The 17,088-nt window shown below is 42.9% G+C and overlaps 1 protein-coding gene across 3 annotated transcripts in view; it reads left to right on the top strand.

Moving 5' to 3' along the window:
- Positions 1-17,088, top strand: part of LOC121552358 (ryanodine receptor 3-like) — a 279,469-nt gene that overhangs the window by 249,202 nt on the left and 13,179 nt on the right. For all 3 annotated transcript variants that reach the window (XM_045211236.1, XM_045211237.1, XM_045211238.1), the window contains 16 exons: positions 1,093-1,189; positions 2,837-2,949; positions 3,147-3,198; positions 3,425-3,484; positions 4,876-4,975; positions 5,060-5,139; positions 5,924-6,000; positions 6,262-6,335; positions 10,064-10,144; positions 10,412-10,500; positions 10,710-10,838; positions 11,210-11,314; positions 12,571-12,652; positions 12,994-13,998; positions 14,150-14,436; positions 16,383-16,426. In XM_045211236.1, coding sequence (XP_045067171.1) covers positions 1,093-1,189; positions 2,837-2,949; positions 3,147-3,198; positions 3,425-3,484; positions 4,876-4,975; positions 5,060-5,139; positions 5,924-6,000; positions 6,262-6,335; positions 10,064-10,144; positions 10,412-10,500; positions 10,710-10,838; positions 11,210-11,314; positions 12,571-12,652; positions 12,994-13,998; positions 14,150-14,436; positions 16,383-16,426 — 2,475 coding nt within the window. The remainder of the gene's footprint in view (positions 1-1,092; positions 1,190-2,836; positions 2,950-3,146; positions 3,199-3,424; positions 3,485-4,875; positions 4,976-5,059; positions 5,140-5,923; positions 6,001-6,261; positions 6,336-10,063; positions 10,145-10,411; positions 10,501-10,709; positions 10,839-11,209; positions 11,315-12,570; positions 12,653-12,993; positions 13,999-14,149; positions 14,437-16,382; positions 16,427-17,088) is intronic.

Here is a 17,088-nt window from a genome sequence, read left to right as displayed (position 1 = left end):
TCTCTATCTCGCTCTATCTCTCTCGCTTTATCTCTCTCGCTCTCTCTCGCTTTATCTCTCTCGCACTCTCTCTCTATCTCGCTCTATCTCTCTCAGTCTCTCTCTCTCGCTCTATCTCTCTCGCTTTATCTCTCTCGCTCTCTCTCTCTCTCTCTCTCTCTCTCTCTCTCTCTCTCTCTCTCTCTCTCTCTCTCTCGCTCTATCTCTCTCACTTTATCTCTCTCTATCTCTATCTCTCTCTCAGTCTCTCTCACTCCACCTCCCTAACCTTGTTCTTCCTTTCTGTTATTTCTCTCTGTTACACCACCTACAACACCTTTCCCTCAGATACAAAAATAACAATTACTTCCTGAACGGCTATCGGTACGTTTGGCTGGAAAAGGCGTTCGCTGACTCTAATTTTGACCGCCTGTTCTCCGTGCTAACGGTAATGTGAGACTCCAGGCTGAATGCTAGTCTGAGTGTCAGCCTGTTTCTGCTCTGTTGCCAACTCCTCGTGGAATTGTGTCATGCCAAACAGACTGGCACCCAGGCTAGGCGAATGCTTCATCTCTCTTCCCTCCTCCATCTTATCCTCCAGGCTATGGACTGAGCCACAACCTACCTCCAGTTTACTGCACTGTTGATTCTGATTGGTCAGCCTCAGCTAACAGCCAATCAGTGGTCAATCAATGAGAAATCCAGGAAGCATTTTGCTTGTTTACATAAAGATCATCATTCTCATTTTGTCTTAGAATCACGGAATGTTTTTTCTCATGTGACTTAAGTAACATAATTACTGTATTTTTTTAGCTTTAGGTATCATTTATTAACTGAAATAATATTTGAATACAGTGTTCAGTGTTTTTAGATATATTTTAACAACATCCTCAGCCAGTTTCTGTATGCTAATCAAGCCATTAAGGTTGACCAGTCAGAAGGGCCAGTGGCTCCCACATCGACCAATCCCCACCCTGGAATGCTCTTCCTTCCTGTTTCACCCTCACATCTCTCCCTTCTTCCTCCTCCCCCTTCCTAAACTTACTTGAACACACCTTAACCTCATTCTCCCATCTTCTACTCCCTGTCCCCCTCTCATCCCTCCTTCCCCAGGCATCGTTCTATTAACCTCTTCGTGTTGGGCTATGTGAGACTATGGATAGAGACAGAGGAGTACTCCTTTGAGGAGAGGCTAGTGCAGGACCTGGCAGTAAGTACTGGGCATATTGCGGTGGTGTCTGCCACCCCCTCAGCCCTAGCCTCAGCCTTGCCCCCTGTGCCCTGTGTTGGCACCGCACCCCCACCAGCCCTCTCCGCCGACTGCCTCTTGAGCACGATGCCCGCCGTCGAGCTTCGGGATCGGGATCGTTTCCCGGTCCGCCTGGGTCTGGGGACCTCGCCTTGGGCCCCCAGAGGTTCCCGAGGCCCACGCGCTCTCTCTAGCTTTGTGGCTCGCTACCGACAGAGTCTTGACAGGCATGACAGGCTCAACCTCAGGAGACTCAGTGGCAGCAATGGTTCCGTCTCCGCAGCAAAGCACGTGGCTACAAAAACAGGCTATGGCATGGGCTATCTCACCACTACTACTACTGTGGTAAGAGGGGCGGCCAAAGCCCTCAATAGGTGTTAGCTGTTTGATGTCCGACGTCGACCCTACCAACTAGATGTTGTACAGTATGGTCTCTGCTGTTACTGTAATGTTGTACAGTATGGTCTCTGCTGTTACTGTAATGTTGTACAGTATGGTCTCTGCTGTTACTGTAATGTTGTACAGTATGGTCTCTGCTGTTACTGTAATGTTGTACAGTATGGTCTCTGCTGTTACTGTAATGTTGTACAGTATGGTCTCTGCTGTTACTGTAAGTCTGTAGTGAAGTGGTCAAGTGGAGTGTGAAGTGATGTCTTCGGTGGCATGCTCGCGCACATCTCAGTCTGGATTCATACAGTATTGTGACGGGTGTTGAAAATTCATTGATCTCACTGACCAAATCAGAATATACATTTGTGAAGAAGGTAAACGTATTTATACAGTACTGCAAAATGTCATAAAACATGTCAGGGGGAAGAAAGTACAATAGTAGAGGACGATGTAACACTTCAAGGGTCGTTCATCACCATCATCGTTCACACACTGCATTTAGTAGTGCTGTATCTGTTGGACCATAGTAATCTGCATGCGTTTCACTGCTGGGTCCTGTTCAGTAGGGAGACAACGTTTTGAAACAGAGTGAAACGGGGAGCAACTACCTGAACCAATAATAACGCAGCTTTTAGTTTTCTGTTGTAAATGTTTTGCTACAGTGTGCCCTACTAAACAATACCCTGGTCAATTCCCCAAATGGTTTAGCCAGCAGGTAACCTCATCCCCAGGCTTGAATTGCTGCCGCATAGAGCCTGGTAACACTGTGCAAAAAAGCGGGACTTGAAGGAGAGGGTGCGAGCCTGCTACAGCTGTATTAGATTTAAACAAGGAAGTGAGTTCCTATAGTCTGAAAGTACGCATCTTTGTTTTCACATATAAACATTATATGCCCGAACTCAGAATCAATTGGGCTGCCCAAAAATAATATGGTCAATATTATAGAACATTTATTTTAATTGGTGATTTAATCACTTGAGCTGCGTTTGGAAGCCCACAATGTAGGGGGAGGTGACGGACTGAGCGTTCAGCCAATTAAAACCAGCGGTTGTTTTCGTCCTCTCCTGCCATAGACTTCCAGTCAAGTCCCGTTCTGAGGCACTGTGAAACCAGACGGTTCGACAGAGAGACGAGATTAGCATGCAGGGTGTAGTCTCTAGTGGAAAGGCCAGGTTAAGAACAGAGCTAACCCCTGTCTCTTGCGGGTCGTCTATGTAGAAAACCCCGATGAAGATCGTGGAGGAGGAGGAAGAGGAGGAGGTTGAGATTCAGCCAGACCCTCTTCATCAGCTTATCCTCCACTTCAGCCACAATGCCCTCACAGAGAAAAGGTAGGAGGGATTAATTAATCAACCAATTAATCAACCAATTAATCAATCAATTAATCAACCTAGTGAACAAGTGTTTTATCCAAACATCCTTACTTAAATACATAAGAATTGTGTTATCTTAACATATTTGTGTTGTTTATCTTTACTGACCTGATACAAGTCATGATAATGATTGGATAATATGTTATTCTCAACAGTTTCTTGGAAGAAGATCCGTTATATATTGCATATGCAGACATGATGGCAAAGGTAGGCAACTGAGAATTTGAGCACACTTTGGCTGCGTTTACATAGGCAGACCAATTCTGATCTTTTGCCCAATTATTGGCAAAAGATCTGATCTAATTGGTCAAAAGGCCAATTAGTGGCAAAAGATCAGAATTGGGCTGCCTGTGTAAACGCATACTTTCATAATCAGACTGAAGTTATGACACTGTTGTCATAACTCTATCATTTCCCTCCTTTATCTCCTCAGAGTTGTGCAGATGATGAAGAGGAGGAAGAGGAGGAAGAGGAGAAAGAGAAGACATTTGAGGTTTGTCCTTGTTCTGCCTCACTAACCACCAGGCTTATAGTCTTAGATACCTTTAATAGAATCTGTCTGTCCTTGTTTCACCTCACTAACCACCAGGCTTATAGTCTTAGATACCTTTAATAGAATCTGTCTTTCCTTGTTCTGCCTCACTAACCACCAGGCTTATAGTCTTAGATACCTTTAATATAATCTGTCTGTCCTTGTTTCACCTCACTAACCACCAGGCTTATAGTCTTAGATACCTTTAATAGAATCTGTCTGTCCTTGTTCTGCCTCACTAACCACCAGACTTATAGTCTTAGATACCTTTAATAGAATCTGTCTGTCCTTGTTTCACCTCACTAACCACCAGACTTATAGTCTTAGATACCTTTAATAGAATCTGTCTGTTCTTGTTCCGCCTCACTAACCACCAGGCTTATAGTCTTAGATACCTTTAATAGAATCTGTCTGTCCTTGTTCCGCCTCACTAACCACCAGACTTATAGTCTTAGATACCTTTAATAGAATCTGTCTGTTCTTGTTCCGCCTCACTAACCACCAGACTTATAGTCTTAGATACCTTTAATAGAATCTGTCTGTCCTTGTTTCACCTCACTAACCACCAGACTTATAGTCTTAGATACCTTTAATAGAATCTGTCTGTCCTTGTTCCGCCTCACTAACCACCAGGCTTATAGTCTTAGATACCTTTAATAGAATCTGTCTGTCCTTGTTTCACCTCACTAACCACCAGGCTTATAGTCTTAGATACCTTTAATATAATCTGTCTTTCCTTGTTCTGCCTCACTAACCACCAGGCTTATAGTCTTAGATACCTTTAATAGAATCTGTCTGTCCTTGTTTCACCTCACTAACCACCAGACTTATAGTCTTAGATACCTTTAATAGAATCTGTCTGTCCTTGTTCCGCCTCACTAACCACCAGGCTTATAGTCTTAGATACCTTTAATATAATCTGTCTTTCCTTGTTCTGCCTCACTAACCACCAGGCTTATAGTCTTAGATACCTTTAATAGAATCTGTCTGAACACAGTGTGTGGCTTTAGGCTTTAGACTTCAGGATGAGGAGACCGAGATGAGACCGGGTTTTAATCAACACTGGATACAACTGATCACTTGACATGTTTACTGTGTCACCTAAACAAAGACAAGCACGGTCACTGTAGCGATAACTGAAACTCAGTGCAGGCTGTGATGTAAAAATCCTCACAGCATAAAAATCCTCCAAACAAAAATTGAATTGTGAGGATTTTTTACGCTGTAATGAGTTTTACATCACACAGGAATCTCCTTTGCAGATTATGTATTCCCCCCCCACCCCCCCCCAAGGATGATAGATTGGTTTAAGAACGTTTAGCCGTTTTTAATCAATGTGTTTGGGCCCACAGGAGAAGGAGATGGAGAAACAGAAGATCTTGTACCAGCAGGCCAGACTGCACGCCCGCGGGGCGGCTGAGATGGTGCTACAGATGATCAGCGCCAGTAAAGGTGAGGATGATCATCTGTAGCTGCAGTATAGATTAAGCCAAATGGCCTTCAGACTAACCATTCTGCTCTCCTCTCTGTCTCCAGGTCGACTAGGTCCTATGGTGACCTGCACCCTCAAACTGGGCATCTCCATCCTCAACGGAGGCAACGTGCTGGTTCAGCAGGTTAGACTACATTACATTACCAGAGGTGTATTACTGTGTATGTAAGACACATCGTTACCAAAGGTGTATTACTGTGTATGTAAGACACATCGTTACCAGAGGTGTATTACTGTGTATGTAAGACACATCGTTACCAGAGGTGTATTACTGTGTATGTAAGACACATCGTTACCAGAGGTGTATTACTGTGTATGTAAGACACATCGTTACCAGAGGTGTATTACTGTGTATGTAAGACACATCGTTACCAGAGGTGTATTACTGTGTATGTAAGACACATCGTTACCAGAGGTGTATTACTGTGTATGTAAGACACATCGTTACCAGAGGTGTATTACTGTGTATGTAAGACACATCGTTACCAGAGGTGTATTACTGTGTATGTAAGACACATCGTTACCAGAGGTGGATTACTGTGTATGTAAGACACATCGTTACCAGAGGTGTATTACTGTGTATGTAAGACACATCGTTACCAGAGGTGTATTACTGTGTATGTAAGACACATCGTTACCAGAGGTGTATTACTGTGTATGTAAGACACATCGTTACCAGAGGTGTATTACTGTGTATGTAAGACACATCGTTACCAGAGGTGTATTACTGTGTATGTAAGACACATCGTTACCAGAGGTGTATTACTGTGTATGTAAGACACATCGTTACCAGAGGTGTATTACTGTGTATGTAAGACACATCGTTACCAGAGGTGTATTCCATCATCACGTCTTGCCAAGAGCTTCTGTGCATGAAAACGTGACTTTTACTTTCCATTGTTTTGCAGAAAATGCTGTATTACCTGAAGGAGAAAAGAGATGCAGGCTTTTTCAAGAGTTTGTCAGGCCTCATGCAGTCCTGCAGGTAACCGTGACTACGCCACCCAAATAACCCAGAGGACAGACCTCGTCTCAGAACTGCCTGGGGATGATGATCGACTTCTGATCGACTTCTGATAAAATCAATATACTGTAACTTATTGATAAGCATGTTGGTTATACCCAAAGACATTATAGAGGGGACCCTCGTAGTCCTATCACCACTGTTTACTGACATTCTTATTCATTACCCCTGCTCTACTGTGTTTCTCTTTGACCATGTCTCTTATCGTCATATCCTCCACAGTGTCCTGGACCTAAATGCCTTTGAGAGACAGAACAAAGCGGAAGGTCTGGGGATGGTGACAGATGAAGGATCCAGTAAGTTTAGCCACAGGATGGCCAGCTGATGCACTATCCCCAAGCTTTAAGAAGTAGTTCAACATTTGGACTGTAGCTTCCTTTTTCCCTTCTCCCTTCAGCCGTAGGTGAGCTGTCTCGCCATCTTGGTTGCTGTTTGACACTTGGAGTATCTTTACTCAGAAAATTGTTGGAGAACAAAAGTCACACCATTCCTTTCCTTAGTTGTCCCCAAGCCTAGTGGAGTTAGTGCCAGCTTTTCATTGTTCAATTTCAGCTTCTTTTTTTCTCTCTTTCTTCTCAGCATTAGGTCCAAGAACTGTCTGCTCTCTTGGCTACTGTCTTAAGAGTGTCTTGACTCACGGAATCTAAAACTTTAGGGATCAACACACACACCTTTCACTCACTGCTCAGCAAGAACCCAACCTCCTTCCATATGGCTAATACTGGACCATGAAATTGGCCTAATGCTGGACCATGACATTGACTTATCTCTCTTTCTGTGTTGTTTTACATGTTGGTGTCAAATTATCTTCTGAATGAATGGCCCTAGCTAATAGAAAATGAACATAAAATTGCATTTGCCCTTGTAATGCGATTTCTTTGGTTGCATCCGGTTCCTACTGCTCGTGCTACAGTAGAGTCAGTGGTCCATTTGATTAATCTGTTGTTGTCCAGACAGTCATCAGGGCTGCAAGGCCTCTTGGCACCACTGATGACTCGGGGAAAGACAAAATATATGTACAGTAGGTCTATGCAGCAGGGTTGGGGTCAAGTGCATTTCAATTCCAGTCAATTCAGGAAGTAAACCAAATTCCAATTGCACATTTTCCTCAGTAAAAGGCCTTTAAGAGAATTGGATTGGAATTGGAATTTCAGTATACTTCCTGAATTGACTGGAATTGAAACATAACTGACCCACACCCTGCTATGTATTATACAGTATGAATGTCACTCAGCGCTTTTAATCATGGAATGAATTGAATCAATTTTAAATGAAGAAGCAGTGACATTTCTGACCAAAAGTTTCATCAGGTTTAGGAATCTAAGCTGTTCAGTAGTTTCATCAGGTTTAGGAATCTAAGCTGTTCAGTAGTTTCATCAGGTTTAAGAATCTAAGCTGTTCAGTAGTTTCATCAGGTTTAGGAATCTGAGCTGTTCAGTAGTTTCATCAGGTTTAGGAATCTAAGCTGTTCAGTAGTTTCATCAGGTTTAGGAATCTGAGCTGTTCAGTAGTTTCATCAGGTTTAGGAATCTAAGCTGTTCAGTAGTTTCATCAGGTTTAGGAATCTGAGCTGTTCAGTAGTTTCATCAGTCTTAAGAATCTAAGCTGTTCAGTAGTTTCATCCGGTTTATGAATCTAAGCTGTTCAGTAGTTTCATCAGTCTTAAGAATCTGAGCTGTTCAGTAGTTTCATCAGGTTTAGGAATCTAAGCTGTTCAGTAGTTTCATCAGGTTTAGGAATCTGAGCTGTTCAGTAGTTTCATCAGGTTTAGGAATCTATGCTGTTCAGTAGTTTAATCAGGCTTAGGAATCTAAGCTGTTCAGTAGTTTCATCAGGTTTAGGAATCTGAGCTGTTCAGTAGTTTCATCAGGCTTAGGAATCTAAGCTGTTCAGTAGTTTCATCAGGTTTAGGAATCTAAGCTGTTCAGTAGTTTCATCAGGCTTAGGAATCTAAGCTGTTCAGTAGTTTCATCAGGTTTAGGATTCTAAGCTGTTCAGTAGTTTCATCCGGTTTATGAATCTAAGCTGTTCAGTAGTTTCATCAGTCTTAAGAATCTGAGCTGTTCAGTAGTTTCATCCAGTTTATGAATCTAAGCTGTTCAGTATTTTCATCAGGCTTAGGAATCTAAGCTGTTCAGTAGTTTCATCAGGTTTAGGAATCTGAGCTGTTCAGTAGTTTCATCAGGTTTAGGAATCTAAGCTGTTCAGTAGTTTCATCAGGTTTAGGAATCTAAGCTGTTCAGTAGTTTCATCAGGTTTAGGAATCTAAGCTGTTCAGTAGTTTCATCAGGTTAAGGAATCTAAGCTGTTCAGTAGTTTCATCAGGTTAAGGAATCTAAGCTGTTCAGTAGTTTCATCAGGTTTAGGAATCTAAGCTGTTCAGTAGTGCAGTTTGTGTGTGTAAGTACAGTAGTTATCAATGTCTATGACAACATCTATACTTCTCATGTTGTCTGGTTCTGATTCAGTACCAATACGATACACTAAAAGCCTTTCCAAGAGATATTTTTACTCCTAATTCAAGAGCAGGGGTTTTCTCCGTCCTGAAGTAGGGCTAAAACATGGTTCAGCATTAGCTAGATACAAGCCTCTTCTGTCACATCTGCATTACAACACACACACACACACACACACTTCACACATAACACGCACACACACAGACAAACACACACACCTCACCCTACACACCTAGCGCACACACACACACACACACACACACATTCTCCTAACACACTTTCCCCTAATACGTCCTTCAGTTCTCCCGTGTTGTATAGTGGTGATAGATTATAAACAGTATTTTCCACCAATATCCTATATACTAACAACACACTAAATGAACCACCAATATCCTATATACTAACAACACACTAAATGAACCACCAATATCCTATATACTAACAACACACTAAATGTCGTCTATCCATATAACTCTCCCCTAGAAACCTTCCTTCTAACAGCATACCCATGTCTCCTCTCCTATGATGACATTTCACATTTTCCTCTTCTTCTCCTTTTTGAAATTCTCTCTTGCTTACGTCTGCTTTGTCCTCTCCTGTCATTAAAACTCATCGATGGCAGTCGACAGTGAGCGGGGTAAATAGACCATTCAGATGCTCTCAACCGCCATGCTAACATCTTGAATTCCGTCGCCATTTTGTAGTCCCTCTCTCACCTTCACCTCCCTGCCTCATTTGACCCCCACATGACCTGGAAGCATTAACCTATTGCTCTGGTCTGCAGGGAGGTACATTCATACATATGCATGTGTTGAATGGAGACATACAACTATAGGTTTTCCTGTTAATAGTGGTAGGTGTTACCTTTTCTTTATGTTACTCTACATTCTACTAATGATACTCCTTTAAGGCTATCAACATTTTCCCAAAGGTTTAACCTATGATTTATAGACTTGTCCACAGCTAAAGCAAAGCTTTGATGTGCTTTGGACTTGGGGCCTATTTCACAAAGCTGGTTTCATGTTTAACTTTCACATGGATGATATAGCTGCTTCAGAAATGGAATTCAGTTCTTCCCGTGTTCCACCTTTTGTGTTCTGATTCTTTAAAAAATATTCCCTATCCTGTGTTGTCTTGTTCTAAGACTATATGGTATATGTGAAGGTTATTTGGCTAACCCCCAGCTTCCTGAAATGTCCTGGTGTTTCACCATATTAATTTTAATTTTGATTAATTTCAGAGCATTTTTCACAATCAGCACTTTTGATGCAGCTGCTATCTAAAGTCCCTGGATTTCCAAACGTGTCCAAAAGTTTTGTGAGCAACACAGATCCAGAATTCTGAATCTGTGCTTGCCACCTGCCTGTCTAAGAGTGATGGGTGCCGAGTGAGCGAGGGCACGATCCTAACTTGACATCGCTCGAGCCTAACTCAGACTTTCGCCTATATCATGTATTGAGATTATTGTGAAAACTCTAGTTGCTCGCGGATGTCAAGTCAGGATTCGGCCGTAGTTTTTGTTGTTGTTTTGGAGAGCAGTCTTCACCTACTTCTGTCTCCTCCACAAGGTTCCAAAGTTCTGACGAATGATGACTTCACCAAAGATCTCTTCCGGTTTTTGCAACTGCTCTGTGAGGGACACAACGGGGGTGAGAACTTATATAAATGGGTATAAAAACAAATATGAGTATATTTGTTGTTATCAATTTGGACCAGTTGTCTAATTTTGCAGGTTTTATCACTGAATTATCTGATCGCTCTTTCGTTTAGGTGGTGAAAGTACCATTTCCATGTTAGCTAACTCACGATAGGTTGCTCACAACCAGGATCCTATACTCCACATTATCACATTATCCCATTAACCACATTATCAAATTAACCACATTATCCCAATGTCAAAAATGTGTTCTTCACAGATTTCCAAAACTTCCTGAGAACACAAACAGGAAACACGTTGACAGTCAACATTATCATCAGCACAGTGGACTACCTGCTACGCCTTCAGGTGAAACACACAGACACACACAGACACACACACACACACACACACACACACACACACACACATTTGGGTATTTTGTCCTCACGACATAAACCATCTTTATAAACACACATTCAGATATTTTGCCCCCCACACACACACACTACCACTCACAATTAGGAGAATGTGACGTGGTTTCACCAACACACTGACATAGTAATCCTTCTCTGTAGGAATCTATCAGTGACTTCTATTGGTATTACTCTGGGAAAGACATTATCGACGAGGCAGGGCAGGTCAACTTCTCCAAAGCCTTATCTGTCGCAAAGCAGATCTTCAACTCACTCACTGAGTACATCCAGGTAAGACCTGGCTCCTTCTGTTTTTGATGGGTTTCTACATGTAGCCTATATTCACTCTTTCATCCCAAACGTGATATTTAGATTTTATGACACTTACTAACATGTTGTTATTGGTGTGATCTTTATAAACATTCACTCAAATGTTGTGTCCCCCCCTTCTTACTTGATTATTGTCTCCATCTCTCCCCTTCCTCTCCTCTCTCTCTCCCCTCCCTCTCCCCTCCATCTCCCCTCTCTCTCCCCTCTCTCTCCCCTCCATCTCCCCTCCATCTCCCCTCTCTCTCCCCTCTCTCTCCCCTCTCTCTCCCCTCCATCTCCCCTCTCTCTCCCCTCTCTCTCCCCTCTCTCTCCCCTCCATCTCCCCATCCCAGGGCCCATGTATTGGGAACCAGCAGAGTCTGGCCCACAGCAGACTGTGGGATGCGGTGGTGGGATTCCTGCATGTGTTTGCCAACATGCAGATGAAGCTGTCCCAGGTAACCAGTTGTCCTTCCTCACTGCTGCACCAACCATTCCAGTAAAAGGGAGCAAAACAAAACAGTAAACTACTGGCCCGGTCCAGCTGGCCCGGTCCAGCGCCCCGCGAGCTACCCCGTTATCCTGGAGGTGTCTATCCATAGGAAGCAGGGTCCATCAGCTTCCTGTCAGTCAACGCTCACTGTCGTCTCCATCGTCTCTCCAATCACACACTGATCATAGAAAAATCACTCACATGTCAATAGACTAGCCAGTACTTGTACATCAAGCTGCCTTCACGCTACAGAAACAGGAGACAGGCTCCTGCCCTGGGGGCCGTTGTAGCTCAATGCTTACTTACTACTGCTCTTAAAGAGTAGAGGATTCACCCACACAGTACCGCACCAAACATCCTCAACCTCAATAAGCAGGTCATTAGATGAAAAGCGACTTTTCCCCTGTTCATTGCTGTAAATGAGAATATGTTCTCAGTCAACTTGCCTGGTAAATTAAGGTTAAGGTTTACTTATCCAATTAAATTGTATTGGTCACATACACATATTTAGCAGATGTTTATTGCGGGTGTAGCGAAATGTTTATCTGGTAAATGAAGGTTTAAATTAACATTTAAAAAAGGTATGTATCGGTGCCTATATCCTGCAATAAAGGGCAGTTTCAGCAGGAGCTTTACCACACTAACTATAAACACAGTTAAACAGTCAACCGTTTAAGGACATTACCATGTAAAGGATCTTAACCACCACTTAGTCTGCTTTGGGCTAGTGTTCTCTGACTAGTGTGACACTGTTTAGAACTCGACACGTCTCAGTGATACGGTCTGCTGGTTGGTTGGTTTGATTGTTTTCGTAAAAATCTATTCTAATCTATATTGTATTCTATTCTGGCCGGCAGTGATAGTTGCGCTCGATAGTAGATTGAGCTTTCTGTTCTGTCGTCCCCTGGAATATGGGTGCTGTCTTCCTAGATTAGGCCTGTAAAATCCATCTAACATAGATTGTGAAATTAATCTGTGTTCAATGCTAGTCTTTGTTTTGGTTTTTGGTTGTGTGTTTTTTAATGCGTGCAACTTGAATTGTACGCAGTTTTGAGATTGTAAAATCATGAAAAGTGCTTTATAAATACATTGTATTATTAATTATTAATTAATTGTATTATTAAGTGCTAATAAATACAAATTAATAAATAATAATTCATACTAATAAGTTAATCATAATATAATATTAATGCAATTCTTCCAACGGTTGGTGCTCCTTAGGACTCGTGTCAGATTGAGCTGTTGAAGGAGTTGATGGATCTTCAGCAGGACATGGTGGTGATGATGCTGTCACTGCTGGAGGGTAAGAACCTACAGATTCACTCTAACACTAATAGGACTCATTTAAGACGTGGTGGGTTACCGTCACCACAGGAGCATTTGTTTGAACGTATATATTTACACCATATAGTCAATGACTTACACATATCAGTAATGGTACATACTGTAGTTATCCACATAATACAAGTTTATGTGAATATGAACAAGTAAGAAAGTAAGAGTAAGTAATTTGTAAGTAAAGTAAATTTTTAAGTAAGTAAGTAGTAGGTAAGTAACTAAATAAGTACGTTTGTAATTTATTAAGTAAGTAAGAATGCAAATGCAACATTCCATTGATTCCCAGTCATATGTGATGTCTCCTAGGCAACGTGGTTAATGGAACGATAGGGAAGCAGATGGTAGATACTCTGGTGGAGTCCTCCAGCAACGTAGAGATGATCCTCAAGTTCTTCGACATGTTCCTCAAGATCAAGGACCTGACCACCTCTGACAACTTCAAGGAGTACGACCCCGAGAACAAGGGGCTCATCTCTAAGAAAGATTTCCAGAAGTCCATGGAGAACCAGAAGCAGTATACCCAGTCGGAGATCGAGTTCCTGCTCTCCTGTACCGAGGCCGACGAAAACGACATGTTCAACTACGAGGAGTTTGTGGAGCGGTTCCACGAGCCGGCCAAAGACATCGGCTTCAACGTAGCCGTGCTGCTCACCAACCTCTCTGAGCACATGCCTCACGACCCCCGTCTGGCCACCTTCCTGGAACCGGCCGAGAGCGTGCTGAACTACTTTGAACCGTACCTGGGCCGCATCGAGATCATGGGCGGAGGGAAGCGCATCGAGAGGGTCTACTTTGAGATCAGCGAGTCCAGTCGTACGCAATGGGAGAAGCCACAGGTCAAAGAGTCCAAGAGACAGTTCATCTTTGACGTGGTCAACGAGGGGGGAGAAAGCGAGAAGATGGAGATGTTTGTGAACTTCTGCGAGGACACAATCTTTGAGATGCAGCTGGCGTCTCAGATCTCGGAGCCCGTCGTGGTGGAGCGCCCGGAGGAGGACGAGGAGGAGGTGCACAACTTGTTAGAAGAGCTTGCCGAGGAAGAGGGGAATAGTGAGATGGTTTCCTCGGCTTTCACCATGGCCTGCGTCTCCGCCAAGAAGAAGATCTCCAGCTTCAGACAGATGCTGACCTTCAAGAGCCTCAAGAAGCAGTACAAGAAGTTCAAGAAGCTGAGCATGAAGGAGATGATCATTGGGTTCTTCTCCTTCTTATGGATGCTCTTCACAGGGTTCTTCAAGGGGATCTACAGCCTCATCTTCGGATTCTTCCACCTCATCTGGTCATCCATGTTCGGAGGCGGGCTCGTCGAAGGTGGGATCTTTTTATTTTCTTTGAATTATTCATCTCTTTTATTGCCTATTTTGGTTCTTTTATCTCTTTCATGTTATTGTTTTTTGGCTACTCTTAAGTGTGTTGTGATGTTTTTAAATGCACTTTAAATAAAGTTTGATTTGATTTGAAGGAGCCAAGAACATGAAGGTGACAGACATCTTGGGCAACATGCCCGACCCCACCCAGTTTGGTATCCACGGCGACGTGTTGGAGATGGAGAAGGCCGAGGTTGGTGATTCTGTGTCGGGCGGGACACACCAGGCCATCAAACCGTCGGACAAGGCAGAGCAGGACATCTTGATGGAGATGATTAATCCGACACCAAAGAAAGGGGAAGGGTTGAAACATGTAGATCCTGGACTGGGAGACGTCTCTGAGAATCTGACCGCTGAGACCTCCGCCACTGTGGAGAAGAAGGTGAGCAATCTGTATCTGTTAAACCTTAGGACAAAAAGAAGAAATGAAATACAATGGCTTGAGCAGCTTATAACACTTTACATAACAGGAAGATATCATATACAATGTTGATTTTCGATGGCTTCAGTATAGCCTACTAGTTCTCAGTAGGTCCGGGCTTGTTTCACATGGATGATGTCTCAATAAGTATCCTTTCTAACCTTCTGTTGTCTGTCTCATGCAGAAGGCTGAACCTCTGTAACTTTCTGTTGTCTGTCTCATGCAGAAGGCTGAACCTCTTTAACCATCTGTTGTCTGTCTCATGTAGAATGCTGAACCTCTAACCTTCTGTTGTCTGTCTCATGCAGAAGGTTGAAACTCTGTAACCTTCTGCCTGTGTCATGTACAGTGAGGGAAAAAAGTATTTGATCCCCTGCTGATTTTGTACGTTTGCCCACTGACAAATAAATGATCAGTCTATAATTTTAATGGTAGGTTTATTTGAACAGTGAGAGACAGAATAACAACAACAAAATCCAGAAAAACGCATGTCAAAAATTTTATAAATTGATTTGCATTTTAATGAGGGAAATAAGTATTTGACCCCTCTGCAAAACATGACTTAGTACTTGGTGGCAAAACCCTTGTTGGCAATCATAGAGGTCAGACGTTTCTTGTAGTTGGCCACCAGGTTTGCACACATCTCAGGAGGGATTTTGTTCCACTCCTCTTTGCAGATCTTCTCCAAGTCATTAAGGTTTCAAGGCTGACGTTTGGCAACTCAAACCTTCAGCTCCCTCCACAGATTTTCTATGGGATTAAGGTCTGGAGACTGGCTAGGCCACTCCAGGACCTTAATGTGCTTCTTCTTGAGCCACTCCCTTGTTGCCTTGGCCGTGTGTTTTGGGTCATTGTCATGCTGGAATACCCATCCACTACCCATTTTCAATGCCCTGGCTGAGGGAAGGAGGTTCTCACCCAAGATCTGACGGTACATGGCCCCGTCCATCGTCCCTTTGATGCGGTGAAGTTGTCCTGTCCCCTTAGCAGATAAAACACCCCCAAAGCATAATGTTTCCACCTCCATGTTTGACGGTGGGGATGGTGTTCTTGGGGTCATAGGCAGCATTCCTCCTCTTCCAAACACGGCGAGTTGAGTTGATGCCAAAGAGCTCCATTTTGGTCTCATCTGACCACAACACTTTCACCCAGTTCTCCTCTGAATCATTCAGATGTTCATTGACAAACTTCAGACGGCCCTGTATATGTGCTTTCTTGAGCAAGGGGACCTTGCGGGCGCTGCAGGATTTCAGTCCTTCACGGCGTAGTGTGTTACCAATTGTTTTCTTGGTGACTATGGTCCCAGCTGCCTTGAGATTATTGACAAGATCCTCCAGTGTAGTTCTGGGCTGATTCCTCACCGTTCTCATGATCATTGCAACTCCACGAGGTGAGATCTTGCATGGAGCCCCAGGCCAAGGGATATTGACAAAAATCTTTCTGATTGAGAGAGGGTCAAATACTTATTTCCCTCATTAAAATGCAAATCAATTTATAACATTTTTGACATGCGTTTTTCTGGATTTTTTTGTTGTTATTCTGTCTCTCACTGTTCAAGTAAACCTACCATTAAAATTATAGACTGATCATTTCTTTGTCAGTGGGCAAACGTACAAAATCAGCAGGGGATCAAATACTTTTTTCCCTCACTGTAGAAGGCTGAACCTCTTTAACCTTCTGTTGTCTGTCTCATGCAGAAGGCTGAACCTCTCTAACCTTCTGTTGTCTGTCTCATGTAGAAGGCTGAACCTCTCTAACCTTCTGTTGTCTGTCTCATGTAGAAGGCTGAACCTCTCTAACCTTCTGTTGTCTGTCTCATGTAGAAGGCTGAACCTCTGTAACCTTCTGTTGTCTGTCTCATGGAGAAGGCTGAACCTCTCTAACCTTCTGTTGTCTGTCTCATGCAGAAGGCTGTTACTGAAACCAAAGAGTCGGAACCAGAGAAAGCAGAGTGAGTAGTCTATATTAAAAAGGCCATTTATTTATTAATCTCTGTCTGTGTGTATGTTTACTTAAGCTATGTAACATGGAGGGCTTGTTAAAATCTAAATTCAATCAACTTTATTTAAAGTGTATTTAAAACATCTATTAAAATCCTGTGCTCGTTTGCTCGCATCTTGACAGTTTGTTATTTTAAATAAGAGTTTGATCTTAAATGCTCATTATTTCTTAAAATGGGAATAGATAATAGATAATGGCGCCAGAGGAGATGGCTGCTGTTTTACGGGCTCCTAACCAATTGTGCTATTGTGTGTGTTTTTTTGTGTTATTTGTAACTTATTTTGTACATAATCTTTCTGCCACCATCTCTTATGACTGAAAAGAGATTCTGGATATCAGGACAGCGTTTTACTCACCTCGTACTGGACGAAATAAAAATATTTAATGAGTCAGACGCAAAGGATTTACTTTAGACACCCGACAAGGCCCAAATTCCCGTCATTCGCAAGAGAAAGAGATGGAGTTATCGGGGACGTAGGTCGGGGTGCCTTGTAAGGATCTGACGGCGAGTGGGTAATCTGCCTCTACCATCAGTCCTATTAGCCAATGTACAATCATTTGATAGCAAAATAGACAAGCTACGATAACGAATATCCTACCAACGGGACATTA

The sequence above is a fragment of the Coregonus clupeaformis genome, chromosome 36 (genome assembly GCF_020615455.1).
Source record: "Coregonus clupeaformis isolate EN_2021a chromosome 36, ASM2061545v1, whole genome shotgun sequence".
In the NCBI taxonomy this organism is placed as follows: Eukaryota; Metazoa; Chordata; class Actinopteri; order Salmoniformes; family Salmonidae; genus Coregonus; species Coregonus clupeaformis.
The sequence above is the reverse complement of the archived record's forward strand: the minus strand, read 5'-3'. Positions and strand labels throughout refer to the sequence as shown.